The 20,448-nt window shown below is 37.4% G+C and overlaps 1 protein-coding gene across 1 annotated transcript in view; it reads left to right on the forward strand.

The window, feature by feature from the left end:
* Nucleotides 1–920: 920 nt before the first annotated feature.
* Nucleotides 921–20,448, forward strand: part of RHPN2 (rhophilin Rho GTPase binding protein 2) — a 71,624-nt gene continuing 52,096 nt past the window's right edge. The window contains exon 1 of the mRNA XM_072632051.1: nucleotides 921–1,123. Coding sequence (XP_072488152.1) covers nucleotides 1,058–1,123 — 66 coding nt within the window. The 5' untranslated portion in view covers nucleotides 921–1,057. The remainder of the gene's footprint in view (nucleotides 1,124–20,448) is intronic.

A 20,448-nucleotide genomic window follows, 5' to 3' on the forward strand; every position in this document is an offset into this window, starting at 1 on the left:
ATTTGGCTCTGCACCTCTTTGGGGTTTTAGCCTTGCTGGATCGACATTGCTTGGGACTATGACGGGAATTAGCTGTTCCCCTGTAATTAGTTTCCTCCTGGAAGCTTTCCCCGCTTAACCCACCCTCAGTTCTGCAGTCTTAGATCTCTCCTCATTATATATGTGTGTATATATATGTATTATATATGTGTGTGTGTGTGTGTGTGTGTATTTATATACAGAGAGAGAGAGCTGAAGAAACATAATGTTAGCTCTGGAAGGGATATTAAACATGGTCCAATTCCCTCTTAGTCACTGTATTAGCAACTAAAGCTCACAGACTGACTTGCTCATTGAGTTCGCAAAACCAGAAGTAAAACACAGGTCTCTGGCTCCTAGCCCAAGTAGCTTTCCACTACACCTGCCTATATGATACAGTTCCTATTGATATCCTCATGCTCCCTGAGGTCAGAAATAAGCACCGATTTAGTTTTTTTCCCCCAGCATAAACTGCCCTAAGTTTCCAGGTGGTGCTGGGTCCAAGATTAGGACTCAGCTCTAAGGACCAAGGTGGTGTTCTCCAAAGCGTTGCGTAAAGGCGCTAGAGGGGAACACAGCTGGCCTAGTGGAGGCTAAGAGGAGATGTAAGCCTCGGTATGATGGAGGGAAGACGGCCCCCAACACCAGCTCACACGTAGCCTAAGCTCAGGCTCCCTAGGAGCCTCGGGCTTTCCAAGGTGACCATAGGCCTTTCCAGCACTAGGCAACCCTTCCCCCAGGCTAGCTAGCCTCCTTTCCTGAAACTGCACCACCCCTGCTTCATGAGTTTCCAGGGCTCCAGGGGACACAAACAGGAGGAGGAGGAGGGAGGGAGAGAGGGAGGGAAGAAGGGTGGAGGAGTGAGCTCAGCCTCCCTCGCCTGCCAGTAGGGGGAGGGGTCAGGGATCGAATCTCTAGCCCAGACTGCCAGCCAGTCCAGCACTCTGCTGAGACGCAGCGCCACGGCAAGAACTATCGGAAGAGTCCCTACCCCTGCCTGCCTCCAGCATCTCCAGTCCTCCCCAGGCCAGGATCCAACATGACAGACACCTTGTTGCCTCCGGCTGGCCGATCCTTGGAGGAGGGGGAATGCTATTTCCGAAAGGTGGGCTGCTCGGGGATTCGCGGTAGGGGAAGGAAGGTGTGGGGTGGGGATGGGGTTGAGGGAGTTGTGACGACTTGAGGTGAGTTGGGCTCGTACTTGGGCTCTGGTGGTGCCACGTCCCGGGCAGGTGCAGCGTGTACCAGTCCCGGCAAAGCCTCGGCCCCCCTTCCTCCAGGCCCCCAAAGCTGCTCAGCGCCCTATAATCTTCCAGGTCAGGGCAAGGAAATGGACGATGGAGATTTAGCCTGTCTAAACTGGTGTTTGTTCTGGAGAGTAGGAGTCCCTTCCCTTCCCTTGCTTTGCTTTCCACTCTTTTCCTGGCCTTCATTGGAGACATGTGGATCCCATGAGGTCGTTGGGGACAGGGATATGCTGCAGCAGGAACTTTTTCCGGCGTTTAAATCCCACATCTAAGGGATTGCTTAGAGAGTAGATGTTGGAACGATGAAATGAGGTGATTCTGAAAGCAATTCGATAGAGCGTTGAGATTGGAGGAGTTCGCGAGGTTTTAGTTACTAAGGACAGGACAATAGTGGTGGTTTAGGATTTAAAGTGTGAAGAAACCCTGCTAATGGGTCAAGTTACCTGTAGCATTCTAATCTTGGGAGCTCATTGGTGATTTCCCACAACACCAGTTTCAGCAGGTGTCTCTTCAAAAAGTTATATAAGTTCAGATGGAAACAACAGAATACTTTCCTCAGCCCAGCAGAAAAGATTTGACAAAGAATAGTTTAATATGAAATTTTCATTTGACATTTGTATTAAAATTTCGTTTTCCTCGGTACGTATTTGAGAATTGTTTTGATCAGATGTTTTCCTTGTAAAGAGCAGAGAGGAAAAAAATGGACTGTGGCCTCAAATCATGCCACAGGATATAAAATAAATGCTTTTTTCCAAAATTAGTGGTGAAATACGAGATTGCTAATGAATTTTGTACTTATTTGGAAATTATTTAGGATTATTTTTACTTACAAATTCTAACAAGGCAATTTGTTTGAGTATTTCTCATTTTGGGATATGCTGTTAGAGCTGATACAGTGGATTTAAGACAAATTTAAGGTAAGGAAAACCACTGTATATAATTTTATGGCAGATCAATTTCCCTAACTGCAGAAGGAAGAGCCTAGTTTAGATGATTTCTAAGCCCCATTCCAGCTCTAAAATGGTTTCATTCTCTGATTTTGAGAAAGTGCAGCATTTAAGGAAACTCAGAGTTCAGGGAGACTCTGAATCCAGATATCAAACCTGATTGGGAAGAGGACAATCAAGTTTCAGTGTGGGTGTTCAAGGCAGTAATTTTTTCTCACTTCCACAATTTATATGAATAGTAATTTCATTTGCCTTTCAGCAATCATGCATTAGCAATTATCAACCAGGTGTTATTATATAACATGCTGGAGGCTGTGGAATGAACCAGGACTGTGGGTCGTTTCCTTGAGAAATATAAGGGTCAGTTCTGAATTAAACAAAGTTTTGACAACTACACCATTAGTATTTATTACGTTCTTGCAGAGTGCATGGTACTTCCAGGCAATTCAGAGAGCAGGGAGAAGACTTACCTTTGCAAAGAGAGATAATGATTAGGCAATAGAGATTTGGATGATGCAATATACAAACAAGGTTAGTAGGCAGGACCATACCACAATAGAAAAGATACACAGTAACAAAATTTGATTTTAGAATCCCTTTTCTGTTTTGATCATTCTTCCAAGATAATCATGATAAGATATGATGATGACACATCATACTACTACAGCTCTTCTCAGGTGAATCCAAAAATACCTCTTCTGGAATTTTGCCAGTGATGACTAGGTTGGTTGAGTGGTTATTTATTATTTTTTATAGCTTTCTGGGTAGAGTGTATAATTGGAAATAGAGAAGTGAAACTTTGTTTCTCAGAGTACAATCAGCTCTCAACTATTCAGAGTCTAATTATCCAAACCTCTTCCTACTCCTTTATGATCCGTATCTTTGGGCTTTTTTTTTTTTTTTGAACTGTGCAGTAACATCTCAGAGAGGAAGAGTAAAGTAGTGGAGAGAAAGCTGACCACAGGAAGACCCGATTGCAAATCTTGCCTCTTCTGTTTATCTGTACATATACGCATATATATTTACATAATCATATGTGTATATATGTATGTGTATATGTGTATATATATACATATCCATCCATACAAACACACACACATATGCTGTGTGATTCTGGGCAAGAGAATAATTCTCACTGTCCCAGGCAGTTGTTTGTATCTATGTGTAGTAGCTCAGTTGCTGAACTGTATCAGTGGAGGTAGTTTCCACACTAAAAGTTAGCTACATAAATGAAATTACAGTTATGGACTTAAACAAAAAGCAAAAAAGACCCAGAAAAGAATGGGTAAGAGGTCATCAATTACCACTTAACTGGCTAAATCCAATGGCCTAGTTTCAGTCTTTACACTCTGACTTCTGAAAAGCTTTTGACACACTGTAGTCACCACACCCCTCTTCCCCTGAATACTCTCTTCTCCTTTGATTTCTGTGACACAGCTCTCTACTAGTTGAGACACAAGGTAGAAAGGGTGCGTGATCTGGTGTCGGGACCAGCGTGATAGAGTGAAAAGAACACTGACTTGAGTCAGAGGAACTGGGTTCACATTAACCTTCTTGGCCCTCATATTCTACGCGTGTAAAAAAAGGAGTGGACTAGGTGGTCTTTGAGGTACTTTTCAGTTTTAACTTGATTATACAGTTATTCCTTCCACATCTTGGAGGTTAGGGCAACAGCACCCTTGTGATCTGGAAAATCTGAGTAAAACTTTTTGACCCTCTCTTCATAGCAGAGAAGTCTGAATTATTCTGGTATTAAAAGATAAAATATGTTGATATTATATAGTACTATACATATATTTTATGCATTTCTGAGTTTCTTAACTTTTTCTTTCTGGTCTGCTGGCCTCAGAATGCTGTCTTCAGCTTCCACAGAACTCCCCCCAAATTTTCTACTTTCTTATGCTGACCCAAGATATATTAAAGCCTGGATGGGGGAAATTTTGGTGTGTACTATGTATCCTATGACCTGGGTTCAAATTCAGCTCTGCCATTTAGCCATTATGATGACTTTAGGGGATTTTTTCTGTTCTTTAGTTCCATCTTCTAAAATGAGGAGGTTGGATTTGATAATCTCAGGGTTTTTTTGCATCTCTAAATTAATGATCTCCCTGTCAGTCTGACTGTTCCTTCTCAGTCTTCTTTACTGGCTTATCATCCATCTCTTGTCTGCTAAGCGTAGATGTCCCACAAGACATTTCCCTGGATCTTTTTCTGTAAATACCTGCTTCCTTGGTAATCCTACCCACCCTCAAGGATTTTATTCTCACCTACTTGTAGATAAATCTCAAATTTATATATCCCATCTAATCTCTCTCTAGAACTGTAGTCCCCATCACCCAACTGGTTGCTGAATATCTCTACTTGTATGTATCTTTGGGAATACAGCATTCTCAAAACTCTTCCCCCTCTCTGAACTTTTCTATTGCCATTTAGGGTACTATCACTATCTTCCCTCTAACTCATGTTCACAACTTCAGTCATCCTTGACTGACTCTCTCTCTCCCTCTCCCAAACCCTGAGCTAGATGTCTCAGTGGGCAGACTGTCTCAGGCCTGGAGTCAGTAAGGCTCATCTTTGTGAGTTGAAATCTGGCCTCAGACGCTTCTTAATTGGTGATCCTGGGCAAGCCACGTAACCATGTTTACCTTAATTTCCTCATTTGTAAAATGAACTGGAGAAGGAAATGGCAAACCACTCCAGTATTTTTCCCAAGAAATTCCCAAGTGGGACATACAGTGGGACATGACTGAAAAATGATCAAACAACAAATTTCTGTCAGTTCTGCTTCTATAACATTTCTTAACATCAATTTTCTCAGTACCCACAGGACCACTACCTATTCAGACCCACTTCTACTTGGTTTTAGTAGCCTCTAGATTCATTAGTCTCTCTGCTTCTTGTCTCTCCTTTATCCACTTCATCTTACACCAAGGTGCCAAAGTAATTTTCTAAAGCCCTAATGACTATCTCTGTCTCCCCTTTATAAGCGGTTACTATGAATGTGGAAAATTGCATATACTGTCAGACATGATTGATCTGTTGAAATTCTTTGTTTTCTCTTTTAAAAAAAGAAATGGCTCCCTGGGTAGGGGAGAAAGGAGGAATATATTCAGAAATAAAGGATAGGTTTATGGACTGGAACTTTGATTTCACTGCTATAAGGAACTCCTGGCTGAGGAAACTACCTCTACCATTATGATATGGCACTTCCTCTGAAACTTAGAGATTTGCCCGGAGCACTGAGAGATTAAGTGATGTGCCTGTGGGGTCCCACTTCCAGAATGTGCTGGAAGTGGGAGTGGAATCCATGTCTTTTTATTTCAAGACTGGCCCTTTATCTATTACATCACACAGTCTCAGATAAAAATATAAAATAATCTAGGAGGATGAGAATGAGAAAATCTGAAACCCATTTTGGATATTTAAAACTTGTATGATCTTGTGTCTCAGTCTCTCTGTACCTCAATTTTCTCATCTGAAGAAAAACCCCCACACAACTGGACCAAATGATGTCTAGGGTTCCTTGAAATTTTAAAAAACCAAAAGGATCTGAGCGGCATGGCACAGTAGAAAGAGCACTGCACTGGGAGTCAGGAGGCCCACCTGCTCATTCTGACTCTACCACTAGAGTTAGTGTAGAATAATGTGCTTTGATACAGATCACGTTATCTTCCTGAAGCTCAGTGTCCTTATCTATGACTTAAAAAAGTTAAATTCTGTGATCTTTAAGGCAACTTTCAGAGGTAAGAGGGACCTCAGAGAACATCTAGTGTGACTTATCTTTTTTAAAAGGTTTTATAAATAGGTCACAGTTCAATTCAGCAAGTACTGTACTGTACTAGGCATTATGAAGGACAGAAAAGAAATATGTCCCCCTGCAACAGGCTATAGGGTGATTATTATATTATGATATTAGGGGCCTAATCTTATGGGTTCCCAGAGCTTTCTTTCCAGAGTAAGTTTGTCTTAAATTCACCTTAAGCGTCATAGAGATGCTTAGTTTCAGTTTTGAAATGTGGATTTAAGCTTCTAGAAAAAAATTTGCTTATAAATAGTAGAAGGTTTATAGAGATATACTACAGGATCATTGGATTCAGAGCCAGAAGGAACCTTAGAGATCTTCCAAACTGACATCTTCATTTTACAAATGGAGTACCTGGGTTCCAGAGAAGGGAAGTGAATTATCCAAGGTCATACAGGTAGAGTAGCAGAGCTGGGATGCCGAGACCAGACCTTTACACTTCAAGTCTAATGATTTCTCAACTATGCTATGTATTTTCCCTCTGTGAGCTTGCATAGACTCTTTAAGCCCTTTCTGTTAAAAGTATGTTAAAGGTTTTAAGACAATAAAGGATTATTCTGGGTGGAGTAGATCTCGATGAGGGTTTACAGTGCAGAAATAAATGGAAGAAAAAGACAAAGGGAACACAAGACATTTTTGAGAAATAAGTTTGAGTGTAATCTCCATTGATAGAGAAAGGGAAAATCTGTGACAGGTAGCAAATCATAAGAAATACCAAGGTTGGAATTTTAAAAATGAAGTTCTTTTACCTATGGAGAAGGTAAACATTTATTCAAAATAGCAAGATGAATCACCTCTTTAAAATGTTAGTGTAATAGAGGGAGTTCCCTTCTACCTCAGTTGATACAGTCATAGAAGGTGAGGAATGTATTCACAAGGTGTTAATGAAGTATTAAACTGATCAGAGATGCACTAAACCCTGATTCCTTTATGAGGTACAAACATCTCTGTGATTCAGTCTAAAACGGAACCACACAACTAATTGAACAAATAAACTAGCCATGTCCCTGAGGCTTTTAAATAGCTAGACTTTGGACATATTTCAGGGATCAGAGGTTGGAGACAGTTGGGAGGAGACTCCTGCACCTATACCAGAGGGTAGAACAGAGGGAGTGGATTTTATCTCTTCTGCCTTCTCCTATAAACCATATTACTTTGTATGGTTGATGCTTGACCAGAACACTGTATGCAGCAGAAGGTAGAGACACACAGTCCATACAGACTAGGATAGAGGCAGACAGTTATATAAGGAGGAAGTCACTTGAAAGAATGAGATTTCTAGGATCAAAGAAGAGAGCCAGCTATGGTTTTAAGAAAGGAGTTTTGAGAACTTAGCTGAACAACCTTCTCAGTAAAGATGTTACAGCCAAGGGAAAGCCTGGAAAAGACTTCACAAATAGGGAAAAGACTTCTAAACCCTGCAAAACCACGAGTTGTGAGTTGCCTTTGCCACACATGTATTCTGTATATGTGCCCCCCCTATTATTGTACATCAGCTTTATGCCCATTCTGTCCATGGATAATATGTGTATTTATGGGAGAGTATATCTCAGGTTTATGGGAAGACTTTTGTAGCAATTGCTCTTATACTTGTGAGTAAATGCCTTTGCTAGGAGCTCATTCCTCTACTGCCATGACTGCTAATGGAAAGCATACTAGTGGGGGCTCATGATCTTTCATTAATAGTGCAGCCCCATGGGATTACCCCTAGAACCTGAGCATAATTGCCTTAATAGGGACCCAAACCAAGTACAATTAGGAGAGCAACTCAGAGGGGCTAATATATTCCATATATGATTTTAAAAATGAAATTTGCATCTCTTAATTGTGAAAAAAAAGTTTTAAAGTTGTATCAAGCAAAAAAAAAAGAAAAGTGGAATCTTCTGTATTTTTTTATAGGAACAAAGTGAGTCTTTCCGATTGGTGATTTATATCTTATTTTAAATCAAGTTGATTTGAATCAAATCCACCCTGAATGAGGAACAGGTTTAGAGTTGGCTGAATTAACTAACATCAAAAGATAATTCTCACAATTCAATTAAATTTAAGAAGCATTTATTATTACAGATAATTAAAGTTGGCTACAGATTTACAATACTTCTTTTCTATATACATCAGGCTTGGTAGTACTGGTAGTACTGAAAAAGAAAGAAAAACAAAACCCTTGTAACAAATTTGTGTAGTCAAGTAAAACAAATTCTTACATTGGCCATGTCCAAAAAATATGTCTCAACTTGCACCCTAAGTTCTTTATTTCTCTTTGAGGAGGTAGGTGGCATCATAGGATATCTGGAATAGTGGTTGGTCTTTGTGTTTGTTTGATCAGTTTCCTACCGAAGAGCGTGGTGTGACAGGAATGGGCTCATCACTAGTGCGCTAGGTTTGATATAATCTACTTTTGCTCCCCTGTCCTTTCTCTTTCTTTGACTCAAAGTTCAAATGCTTTCTTTCTTTACTCTTTCTGTGGATGAAAACCGTTTTGCTTAGAACTAATCTCTCCCTTATCCTACCCTCCTCCTTATTCCTCCCTCCTCTTTTCCTTTATTCCTTCTGTTTTACTGCTAAGTGAAATGTATTTCTGTACCCAACTGTGTGTGTATTCTTTACCTTGACCAGTTGTGATAAAAATGATGTTCAGGGATTGTTCTCCCTATCTCTTCCTCCTTTTTTATATAGTCTTCTACTTGTGCATCAAATTATGTGAGGTAATTTCTCCTACCTTTCCTCTCACTTTTTCTCCCCTCATGTATGCCTTTTCTTTTTCCTTTCTTTTAAATAATCAGAATTTTAAAAAACCAAAATAACCAAATAAAAGTACTTTCAGGCTTTCTTATCAGGAAGTCCCCCAGCTCACAACCTAAGTGTTATCCTTGACTCTTCACTATCTCTTAATATCCCATGTCCAGTCTGTACCCAAGATCTATTGATTTCACCTTTACAACATTTCTTGTATAAACTCCCTTCTCCTGAGGCTTCCATCATTCTGATGAGCAGCCCCTCATCCCCTCACCTTCTAATAGCCTGGTTGCTTAGTCTGCTTGCTGTCCCCATCCCAGTCTATTCCCTATTCAACCACTAAAGTGATTTTCCTCAAGTTCAGGTCTGACTATGTCACCCCAAATTTCAGGAAACTCCAATAGCTCTATCATTTTCAGGATCGAATACAAAATCCTCTGTTTGGCATTCAGAGACCTTTATAACCTAGTCCTTCCCATACCTTTGATCCAGTGACACTGGCCTTACAGATCCACAAACAATACACTCCCATCTCTTAACTCTGGGCATTTCCTCTGACTATCCCCCATGTCTGGAATGCTCTTTTCTCATCTCTATGTCCTGGATAAGGCTCTTTCTTCATCTCTGCTTCTTGACTTCCTCGGCATCCAATCTCACCTTCTACAAGAGGCCTTTCTAGGTCTTCTCTCCCTGCCCCCCACTTCCCTTTAAGATGACCTGCTATTTACCCTGTATATAACTTAGATGTACATAGTTCTCTGCTTTTTTGTCTCCCTCATTAGAATGTGAGTTCCTGGAGGGCAGGCATTCTTGCCTTTCTGGCTCTTATCAGCTTTTAATGCAGTGCCTGATACGTAGGAAGTACTTAATAAATGCCTACTTGACTTTTTGAGTTTCCTATGTGTTGTAGAAATGAGATCTTTACCAGTTAACTCAGTTCAACTATGCTGGTTTTGTGCATACAAAAACATTTGCATTTTATATAATCAAAAATTTCGGTTGCGTGTTCTATGATCCTCTCTATTCTTTAGGATTTTTTTTCATGAACTCTTCCCATATCTATAGATATGAAAGGTAATTTTGTTTTTATTCCTCTAAATTTATGATATCACTATTTCTCTCATGTACATATTTGGAGTATATCTTGATATACAGTATAAGAGATTTATCTATGCCTAATTTCTGACAGACAGTGTTCCAGTTTTCTCAGCAGTTTTGTTTTTTGTTTTTGTCAGATAGTGAGTTGTTCATCTAGTATCTGAGGTCTTTGAGTTTATTAAATACTATATCACTATGGTTATTTACTTCTGTATGTTGTGTACCTGATCTGTTCCAGTAATTTTTTAAAATCAGTTTGATGATTACTCCTTTGTAGTATAGTTTGCAATCTGATACTGCTAGACCTTCTTCCTTCCCACTTTTTTAATTTCGCTTTAAGTTCTTGTCTTGACCTTTTGTTCTTCCAGATGAATTCTGCTTTCTTTTTATCTAGCTCTATAAAGTAATATTTTTGGTAATTTGGAATAGCATTATAGGGCAATTTGATAGCACAGTGGATAGAATGCCAGGCCTGGAATGAGGAAGACGGGAGTTAAAATCCAGCTTCAGACATTACTACTAGCTGTGTGACCCTGGGCAAGTTACTTATTCCTGTTTGTCTCAGCTTCCTCATCTGTAAAACAAAAAAATGAGCTGGAGAAGGAAATGGCAAAATCCTCAAATGGGATTATGAAGAAAGAGTTGGACAGGACTGAACAAAAACAATAAATAGTACTGAATGAGCAAATTAATTTATTATTGTCATTTTAATGATATTTATTTAGCATATCCTAGAGCATTCGATATTTCTGTGATTTAGTTCTGTCTTTATTTCTGTAAAGAGGACAGTATAGTTGTATTCATATAGTTCTTCTGTATCTTGGGAGGCAAACTCCCAAATACTTTACATATTCTGTAGTTATTTTTGATGAAACTTGTCTTTCTACTATGTTTTATTGTTAAAAGGCAGAAATGCTGATGATTTCTGTTTATTTTATGTTTAATAACTTTTTTGGAATTATTGTTTCAATTTTTAGTTGTCTCTCAAGGATTCTCTCTACTGAAATCATTTGCAAAACAAAATGACAATTTTATTTCTTCCTTGCTTATGATTATTCCCTCTGTTTCTTTTTCTTATTTTATTTTTAGAGCAGGCATTTCCAAAACCATATCAAACAGTGGTGGTGATAATGGACATCTTTGTTTGATCCCTGATTTGGAAAGGCCTCTAGTTTTTCTGCATTACTTGTAATTCTGGGTCATGATTTTAGACCAATTTTATTTGTCAAAGTAAGCAAATGTCCATTTATTCTCATGTTTCTTTTGTTTGTTTGTTTTTCCTTATTTTATTTTTTTCACTTAATAGAATTTTATTTTTTTCCAATTACATGGAAAGGTAGTTTTCAACATTCACTTTTATAAGATTTTGAGTTCCAAATTTTTTCTCCCTCCCTTCCTCCTCACCCCCTCCCCAAGATGGCAGGCAATCTGTTATAGGATATACATGCACAATCTTATTAAACACATTTCGACATTAATCATGTTGTGAAAGAAGAATCAGAACAAAAAGGAAAAACCATAAGAAAGAAAAAACAACCAAAAAGTGAAAATAATATGCTTTTATCTGCATTCAGACTCCATAGCTCTTTCTCTGGATGTGGGTGGCATTTTCCATCATGAGTCTTTTGGAGTTGTCTTAGATCTTTGCATTGCTGAGAAGAGCCAAGTCTATCATAACTGATCATCACACAATTTTGCTGTTACTGTGTACAATGTTCTGGTTCTGCTCACTTCACTCAGCATCAGTTCGTGTAAATCTTTCCAGGTTTTTCTGAAATCTGCCTGCTCATCATTTCTTGACACGCGAAAGTATTCCATTACATTCGTATACCACACCTTGTTCAGCCATTCCCCAATTGATGGGCGTCCCCTTCAATTTCCAATTTGTTGCTGAAATAGAGCTGCTATAAATATTTTTGTACATGTGGGTCCTTCTTCATTTTTTGTCATCTCTTTGGGATACAAACCTAGTAGTGATGTTGCTGGATCAAACAGTATGCACAGTTTGCCCTTTGGGCATAGTTCCAAATTGTTCCCCAGAATAGTTGGATTAGTTCATAACTCCACCAATAATTCATTAGTGTTCCAATTTTCCCACATCTTCTCCAACATTTATTATTTTCCTTTTCTGTCATATTAGCCAATCTTTATAGGTATGAGGTGTTATCTCAGAGTTGTTTTAATTTGCATTTCTCTAATCAATAGTGATTTAGAGCATTTTTTTATGTGACTAGAGATAGCTTTAGTTTCTTCATCTGAAATCATGTTTCTTTACAGTAATGAGTATTGCATCTTGTCAAAATATTTTCTGCATCTTTTGACATAATCATATGATTTTTGTTGTTATAAAATTATCTATTATGTTTATGGTTTTCCTAATATTGAACCAACCTTTCAATCCTGGTAGAAATTCTACCTGGTCACAGAGTGTTCTTTTATATGTTACTATATCCTCTCTGTTAATAATTTACTTAAACTTTTTGAATCAATATTTATTAGGTATGTTGGTCTATATTTTTATTTCTCTGTTTTGACTTCCCTTGGTTTAGATCATATTTGTATCATCATGCTGTCTTTTTTAAAATAATCTTTTATTTTTTCCCCAATTACATGTAAAGATAATTTTTGAACATTCATTTTTTTAAAATGTGAGTTACAAATGTTCTGCCTTCTTTCACTTCCCTCCTTCCTGAGACAGCAAGCATTTTGATATAGATTATACATGTGCAGTCATATCATACCATCTTTTCAAAGAACACGTACCATAGAACCATATCAAAGACCTACAAGCAGCCCCTCATACAAAGATGAAGATATTATTGAGGTAGTTCGTGTAGGCAGACAACCATCCAGTATGTAATATGCAAAGGGATACAAATATAATATTTTTTAAAAGTTACATTTTGTGTGCCATACTTTTCTGTTCTCCACAATGTTTAGGCATTGACTTTCTGATAAAGCAAGTTTTGTGCTACAGTCAAAGCTCAAGACCTTCAGTAAACTACATAATTTTCAGTCTTGCTCAGGGGGTATACAAACACTTTGATTAAGCTTTGCCCTGGTAGTACTTGTAGGTTTTTCTCTGGTACTTGACTCCCTTGTTTTCTTAGTTGGGATTAGGATGACTTTCTTTTCTGATCCTTTTTTATAGAAGTGCTTATTTTTATTCATTATAGCAATTCAAATTTATGTAGCAGTTTTCAGTTTTCAAAGCATTTGCCTCCCTCCAATTACAGACAATCCTGTGAAAATGTTTCTGATTCTTGATATGGTTTCCTGTTTCTGACAGTTGTGGAAGTGTTAATGCAATAGAAGACTGCTAGGGGCTAAGGTAAGGGTTGAATATGGCCTCAGAGCAAGCCCCATTTGTACCTAGTATTGTAAACTTGTCATTGTTCTTGTAGTTAATATAATTCCCTAATGCCATCGTCTTAAAATAAGGATGTTATTCCTTATGTGTCTCTGTTTCTCTTTCTTCTGTTCTCTGTCTTACTGTTCCAAAAATAGATATATAAAGTAAAACTTTGTATATCAAATCCTGTTTACCCTTTGTAGTATAAAATGTAGCAATTCCAAGACACAAAATGTAAAATTATAAGAATTAATTAAAGGCATAGTCTTCCGTAATTTTAAAGTTTTTGGTTTATTTAAATGTATTACTATTATCTTGTTTTATACCCTAATTCCCAGTGTACACCACCATCACTCTCTTAGAACCTTTATTTATAACAAAAAAACATAGTTGAGTAAAACTCAGTGACACAGGGATCATGTTTTGCAGCACACACATCTTTCTGCGTCGGTAGTTCATCATTTCTTTATCTTTATCCATAGCTTAGCATGGTGCCTGGCACGTAGTAGGTGCTTAATAAATGTGTATTGATTGGTTGATTAAAGAGGATGGAAGTGTGTTTCATCATATGATGCATAAGGAACCAAGACTGGTCCTTGCATTTAGTCTGAGATCTAATGCCTTTTTAGCGTTGTTTTCATTTACATTCTTTTAGTCGTTGTATCATGGTTCTCCTAGCAGAATATAATATGCCTTAAAAGTTAATGTGTTTGTGAAGTGTTCGATGGTTTTTGTTTTTATATCACTTTTATTTCCAAACACATTTCTGTTCCACCCTATCCAGAGAGCCATCTCTTGTTTAAAATAAAAAAGGAAGAGAAAAAATTAAAAGGCAATCTCATAAAACTAACCTACATATCAACTGAGTCTGATAATGTTTCACACCCATACTACCTATCTCCTCAATAAAGAGAGGGAGATACATTTTCTTATCAATTGTTTGAAGTTGTTTGGTCATTATAATTTCATAGCACTAATTTTTGTTCTTTTATTGTTTTTTTTCCCATTTATATAGCTGAGTAATTGTATATATTATTTCCTATTTCTGTTTATCTCACTTTACATCAGTTCATATAGTTTTCCATGCTTCTATATTTTTCATAGTTACAATTTTTTATAGTGCACTAATTATTCCATTACATCCATGTACCATAATTTGTTTTGCTAATCCCCAATTAGTGGCATCTACTTTGTTTGTGGTTCTTTGCTACTACAAAATGTGCTATTATGAATATTTTGGCGTATATGGCACCATTCAGTCTTTGATATTTTTGGGATAGTGCCTAACAGTGAAATCTCTAGGACAAATAGTATGGATGTTTTTGTCAGGTTGTAGCCTAATTTAAAATTGTTTTATAGAATGCTTGGACCAATTTACAGCTCCACTCACAGTATCTTAGCTTATCTTTCCAGAATACCACCTGTATTGGCTATTATCATCTTTGCCAATTTTCTAGATGTAAGGTAAAACCTCAGAGATATTTTTACTTGTTTTTGTCTTATAAGTAGTAATTTGGAACAATCAGTAAGAGTTGTTTTTTTGAATAAAATAACCCCCCCCAAAATAAAATATGAAACGAAGAAGGGAACAGGAATGATAAATAAGCATTCATATGGCACCAACTAAGTGCCAGGTACTGTGCTTAAACACCTTATAAATACGATCTCATGTGATCCTTACAACAACCAGGGAAGTAGGCGCTGTTATTATCCCCATTTTATCACCAAAGAAATTGAGGGGGGGTGGAGGGGGGAGATGTTAAGTAACTTGCCCAGGGTCACACGGTGTCTGAACTCAAATTGGAACTCAGATCTCTCTGACTCCAGGCCCAACACTTTAATCACTGTACTGCCAAGAGGAGATAGGAGTGAGATAATAATGCTGAATATGCTAAAGAAAAGAGAGAACATGACAAACTTCACTGGCTCAAACATGACTCCCTGCCTGGCATAAATGTACAGTTTATCCAAGCAGATCTCCATTAGCAGAATTAAATGGTTATTGTCCGGCCTCTTGGGAACGATGACCACCATGTTATCTGTGATCTGCTTATCCCTGTTCACATTTATGCCTTTGTGCTTCTTCCTGGTTCATTTTGACTCCATTCAGGTTGTGGGGTTTTTGTTCTCATTTAGTTGGTCGTTTTCATTTGGGGCCTTTCTTTTTTACTGGAATTTCATTTTCTCACTCTTATTTCTCACTCCTTTTCTCTCATTCTTTCTTTGTCTTTATATGAAGGACCTTAATTTATATATATATGTATACACCAAACATCATCATTAAACACAGTAATCACTTTTTTTAAGTGACCTTTAAAATTCATTCCTTATGTTTATTATGATTATTATCTTGGAGGAAAGCTTTTTTTAAATTGGGAATACAGAGTTTTTTTCCATCAGGTATCTTTAATAAAGTTATTTCTTTGTCTGGAAGGCTCTTGTGAGCATTTATTAACTTGTTCTGCAGATATTAATTTAATAACTATTTGAATGAATGTTATTGCTCAGTAATAGATTGGACTAGATGACCTCTGAAGTTTCTTTCAACTCAGAAATTCTCTACTGAAGTGCAACCATAAGTAGAAGATATAGAATTATTTAACCCTTATCTTTGCCTTTTCATTTTCTTAAGACACTATCTTTTTTTTTTTTGTTAATTGGTTGTGTCCAACTCTTTGTGACTGCATTTGGGGTTTTCTTGGGAAAGATCCTGGAGTAGTTTGCTATTGCTTTCTCCAGCTCATTTTACAAATGAGGAAACTGAGGCAAACAGGGTTAAGTGACTTGCTCATTGTCGCACAGCTAGTATGACTCTGTGGGCGTATTTGAACACAGATCCTCTTAACTCCAGGTCTGGTGCTCTGTCTGCTGTCTTACCTAGCCACCCAATTAATTTGAATTCAGCTTTATTTCCATTGTTTCATGCTTTCTTATAAAGTAGTAGTCCCTTCTTTCAGTTTAGCAACAGCACCAAAGTTTAGCACTTCTAGTTAGGCTTTGTTTGCTGTGAATTTACTGTCTCATTCACACCATGTAGAAAAGAATTCCCTTTTAATGCAGAAGTCCTACTTAGCTTCTCCTCTGCATTATTTGCTTCACTTAGTATACTGTTTAGTAGTAAAGGGTTTTGTACATCATGTTTTTGGTTTGTTTTTAAGCTAAAATTTGAGTTAAATTAAAATGAAGACTTAAATTAGTGCACTTTGCTAATGTCTTTTGCTTTTAGATCACAGTCATTTCCATTTATGCCTTTAACTCCCTCCTTCTCAAAAACAGCAAAATAGTTTAGCAAAATCAACCATCATAGAAACCTGCATTAATTTCAGGGCTATTAAAAAGTATAAAATCTTTCCTTTGTGCCAAGAAATAACAATTTTTTTTCTGGTTTACAGTAAGGTTAGATATTTTATTTTGTTTTGTACGGCATCTATTTGTATCTCCAACCATTTGGCTTCATTTAACCGAACTTCTGCCTTGCCTTTTTAGAACAAACACCGAGTCCTCTACAGAGAGGATAGGAAAGAGTTAGGGTTAGGGTTCTCTATTAAGAAGCAAGTTTGTTGTTTGTCCCAGGCTTCATTAGCCTGGGAGTTTGGCTGAATGGTAATGATGGTCACCACCCAATTGCTTTCTCTTTTGCTTTAAAATTCCACCTGTATGAATCAGGAGCAAGGAAAGTGAAGCCCTTGGGAAGGGCCTATAAGACAAATATTTCCTTGCATTTCACCTTAGTTCAGTCCTCGATATCAGGCCCTATGAGGCATACAGCAGTCTAGGGAGGATTCCCCAGGGCAGAAAAAGAATTTGCCCTATGAATCAGAGGAGAATTGTCTGCAAGTTAATATGATGTGCTGTTGTAAGTGGTGGTGTGTTTCCTGGGGGTTGTTTGGACAAGTTCCAAAGCACCACATGATTATACCTCACATTTGTTTTGGCTTGAGCTCCATTTCCTTCTTGAGATTTACTTTTCAAAGTTGGCAAATGAAGCCATTGGGAGACAGCATGTAGCTCAACTAACTGTGGGAGGGATAAAGCAGATGTACTGCTCCTCTTGAATGTCTGGCAAAGTCAATAACTAGTTATACAACCTGAATAATAGCTACCTTCTACAATAGAGATGATAATATAGAAGTGTGTGAGACAGAACATTTTAGGGGCACCTGATGAGACAAGATTCCTGCTTTCTGCAAACCAGAATTAGATTTGATGAGATCTGTGTTAAACTAAACCTTTTAAAGTATTTTTTAAAACATGAATTCAGATTTGTTTTTATTTGTAAAAAGGAAAAAGATAAAAGTAAAATGATTTCTTTGTGAAATCCTATTACCACAAACTCTGAGAGTACTTAAATTTTTTCAGTGGAGTGGCCTGCGTTTTTGGCCATCAGATAAATGGGCCATTGGTTGGGATCTCATGGGGGATGGCTGTATCTTTTTTGTGGGAGATGACGATTTTGTAGCAGCTATGTGGTTAGAGCTATCCCATAACCTGAAAGACCTGGATTCTAGTTCTACTTCTTGACACATACTGGTTATATGACCCTGGGAAAGTTACTTAATCTAACAGTGATTTGGGCAACTCCCCAGGTGGTTGACGGACTTTCATCATTTGGAAGTTCTCTATTCCAATAAAATCACTGGTTTAGTCCCTGTACCTATTAATATCAATTGTAATAGAGATTAACCTATATTTGGGGTACAATAAAAACTTGGTTAGAAGCAAAACAAAGGGAGCCAGTTCATCAAACTCCAACTGATGCTTGTTGTTCTGGTCTGTTTTCCTTTACGTGTATCTAAAACCAATATATGAGTAAAAGAGGTGATAAAAAAATAGAGGTTCAAGGTGATCTCTTAAGGTTTATTTTAACTCTAGCATTCTCCAATTCTATGAATGCAGGGACTTGGATATGCTGACAGGGGCAGATGAGTGTTTTCCCCAGCAATAGATCTTTTGAGATCCTCATATATAAAAGAGCAACACTTTATATTTTTTTATTCATAAATTTAACAGTTTCAGCAAAAATGAACAAATTGATAAATGAAGGGCTAAAACTCCAAGTCAATAATGTAATTGCAATTATTATCAAATAACAGTGGGAACCGTTGTAGTGGGAACACTGAGTCAGAGGGGATGGTGAGTTTTGTAGCTCATGTATATTGCAAGAGTGTTTTTCTTTTTTTTTTTTAATTTATTTATTTATTTTTAGTTTTCAACATTCATTTCCACAAGACTTTGAGTTCCAAATTTTCTCCCCATCTCTCTTCTCCCCCCACTCCAGGACACCTTGCATTTTGATTACTCCTTCCCCCAATCTGTCCTCCCTTCTATCACACCCCTCCCTTCCCTTATCCCTATCTCCTCTATTTTCTTGTAGGGCAAGATAGATTTCTGTACCCCATTGCCTGTATATCTTATTTCCCAGTTGCATGTAAAAATAATTTTTAACATTTGTTTTTAAAACTTTGAGTTCCAACTTCTCTCCCTTCCTCCCTCCCCGCCTATCCACATTGAGAAGACAAGCAATTCAACATAGGTTGTACATGTGTAATTATGCATAAAATATGACTTCCATAAAAGTCATGTTGTGAAAGACTAACTACATTTCCCTCCATCCTATCCTGCCTCCCATTTATTCAATTCTCTCTTTTGACCTTGTCCCTCCCCAAAAGTGTTTACTTCTAATTACCCCCTCCTCCCATTTGCCCTCCCTTCTATCATCTCTCTCACCCCACTTATCCTCTTCTCCCCAACTTTCCTGTAGTGTAATATAGATATTCATACCAAATTGAGTGTGCATGTTATTTCCTCCTTAAGCCAAATGTGATGAAAGTGAGCTTCACTTTTTTCCTCTCACCTCTTCTCTCTTCCCTTCCATTGAAAAAGCTTTTTCTTGCCTCTTTTATGAGAGATAATTTACCCCATTCTATTTTTCCCTTTTTCCTCCCAATATATTCCTCTCTCATTCCTTAAATTTTATTTTTTTTAGATATCATTCCTTCCTGTTCAACTCATCCTGCACCCTCTGTCTATATGTATATAATCCTTCCAACTACACTAATACTAAGAAAAGTCTCAAGAGTTACAAATATTATCTTTCCATTTAGGAATGTAAACAGTTCAACTTTAGTAAGTCCCTTATGATTTCTCTTTCCTGTTTACCTTTTAATGCTTCTCTTGATTCTTGTATTTGAAAGTCAAATTTTCTACTCATCTCTGGTCTTTTGATCAAGAATACTTGAAAGTCCTCTATTTCATTGAATTATCATTTTTCTCCCTGAAGTATTATACTCATTTTTCTGGGTAGGTGATTCTTGGTTTTAATTCTTGTTTCTTTGACTTCTGGAATATCATATTACAAGCACGTCAATCCCTTAAGGTAGAAGCTTCTAAATCCTGTGTTATTCTGCTTGTTTTTCTACAGTACTTGAATTGTTTCTTTCTGGCTGCTTGCAATATTTTCTTCTTGACCTGGGAATTCTGGAATTTGACTACAATATTCCTAGGAGTTTCTCTTTTTGGATTGCTTTCAGGAGGTGATCAGTGGATTATTTCAATATTTATTTTACCCTCTGGTTCTAGAATATCAGGGCAGTTTTCCTTGATAATTTCATGAAAGATGATATCTAGGCTCTTTTTTTGATCATGGCTTTCTCATAATTTTTAAATTGTCTCTTCTGGATCTATTTTCCAGGTCAGTTATTTTTCCAATGAGATATTTCACATTGTCTGCTATTTTTTCATTCCTTTAGTTTTGTTTAATAATTTCTTGATTTTTCATAAAGTCATTAGCTTCCATCTGCTCCATTCTAATCTTTAAGGAATTATTTTCTTCAGTGAGGTTTTGGCTGTCCTTTTCCATCTGGCCAATTCTGCTGTGTAGGTCATTCTTCTCCTCATTGGCTTTTTGGATCTCTTTTGTCATTTGGGTTAGTCTATTTTTTACAGTGTTATCTTCTTCAGCATTTTTTTTTTGGGGGTCTCCTTTAGCAAGCAGTTGACTCATTTTTCATGATTTTCTTGCATTGCTCTCAGTTCTCTTCCTAATTTTTGCTTTACTTCTCTTACTTGATTTTCAAAATCCTTTTTGAACTCTTTCATGGTCTGAGACCAATTCATATTTTTCTCGGAGGCTTTGGATGGAGGAGCTTGGCTTTGTTGTCTTTTGTTTGCATGTTTTGGTCTTCCTTGTCACCAAAGTAAGATTCTATAGTCTGATTCTTTTTTTCAGTTTTTGCTCATTTCCCCAGC

Source organism: Notamacropus eugenii, chromosome 1, assembly GCF_028372415.1.
Source record: "Notamacropus eugenii isolate mMacEug1 chromosome 1, mMacEug1.pri_v2, whole genome shotgun sequence".
Taxonomy (NCBI): Eukaryota; Metazoa; Chordata; class Mammalia; order Diprotodontia; family Macropodidae; genus Notamacropus; species Notamacropus eugenii.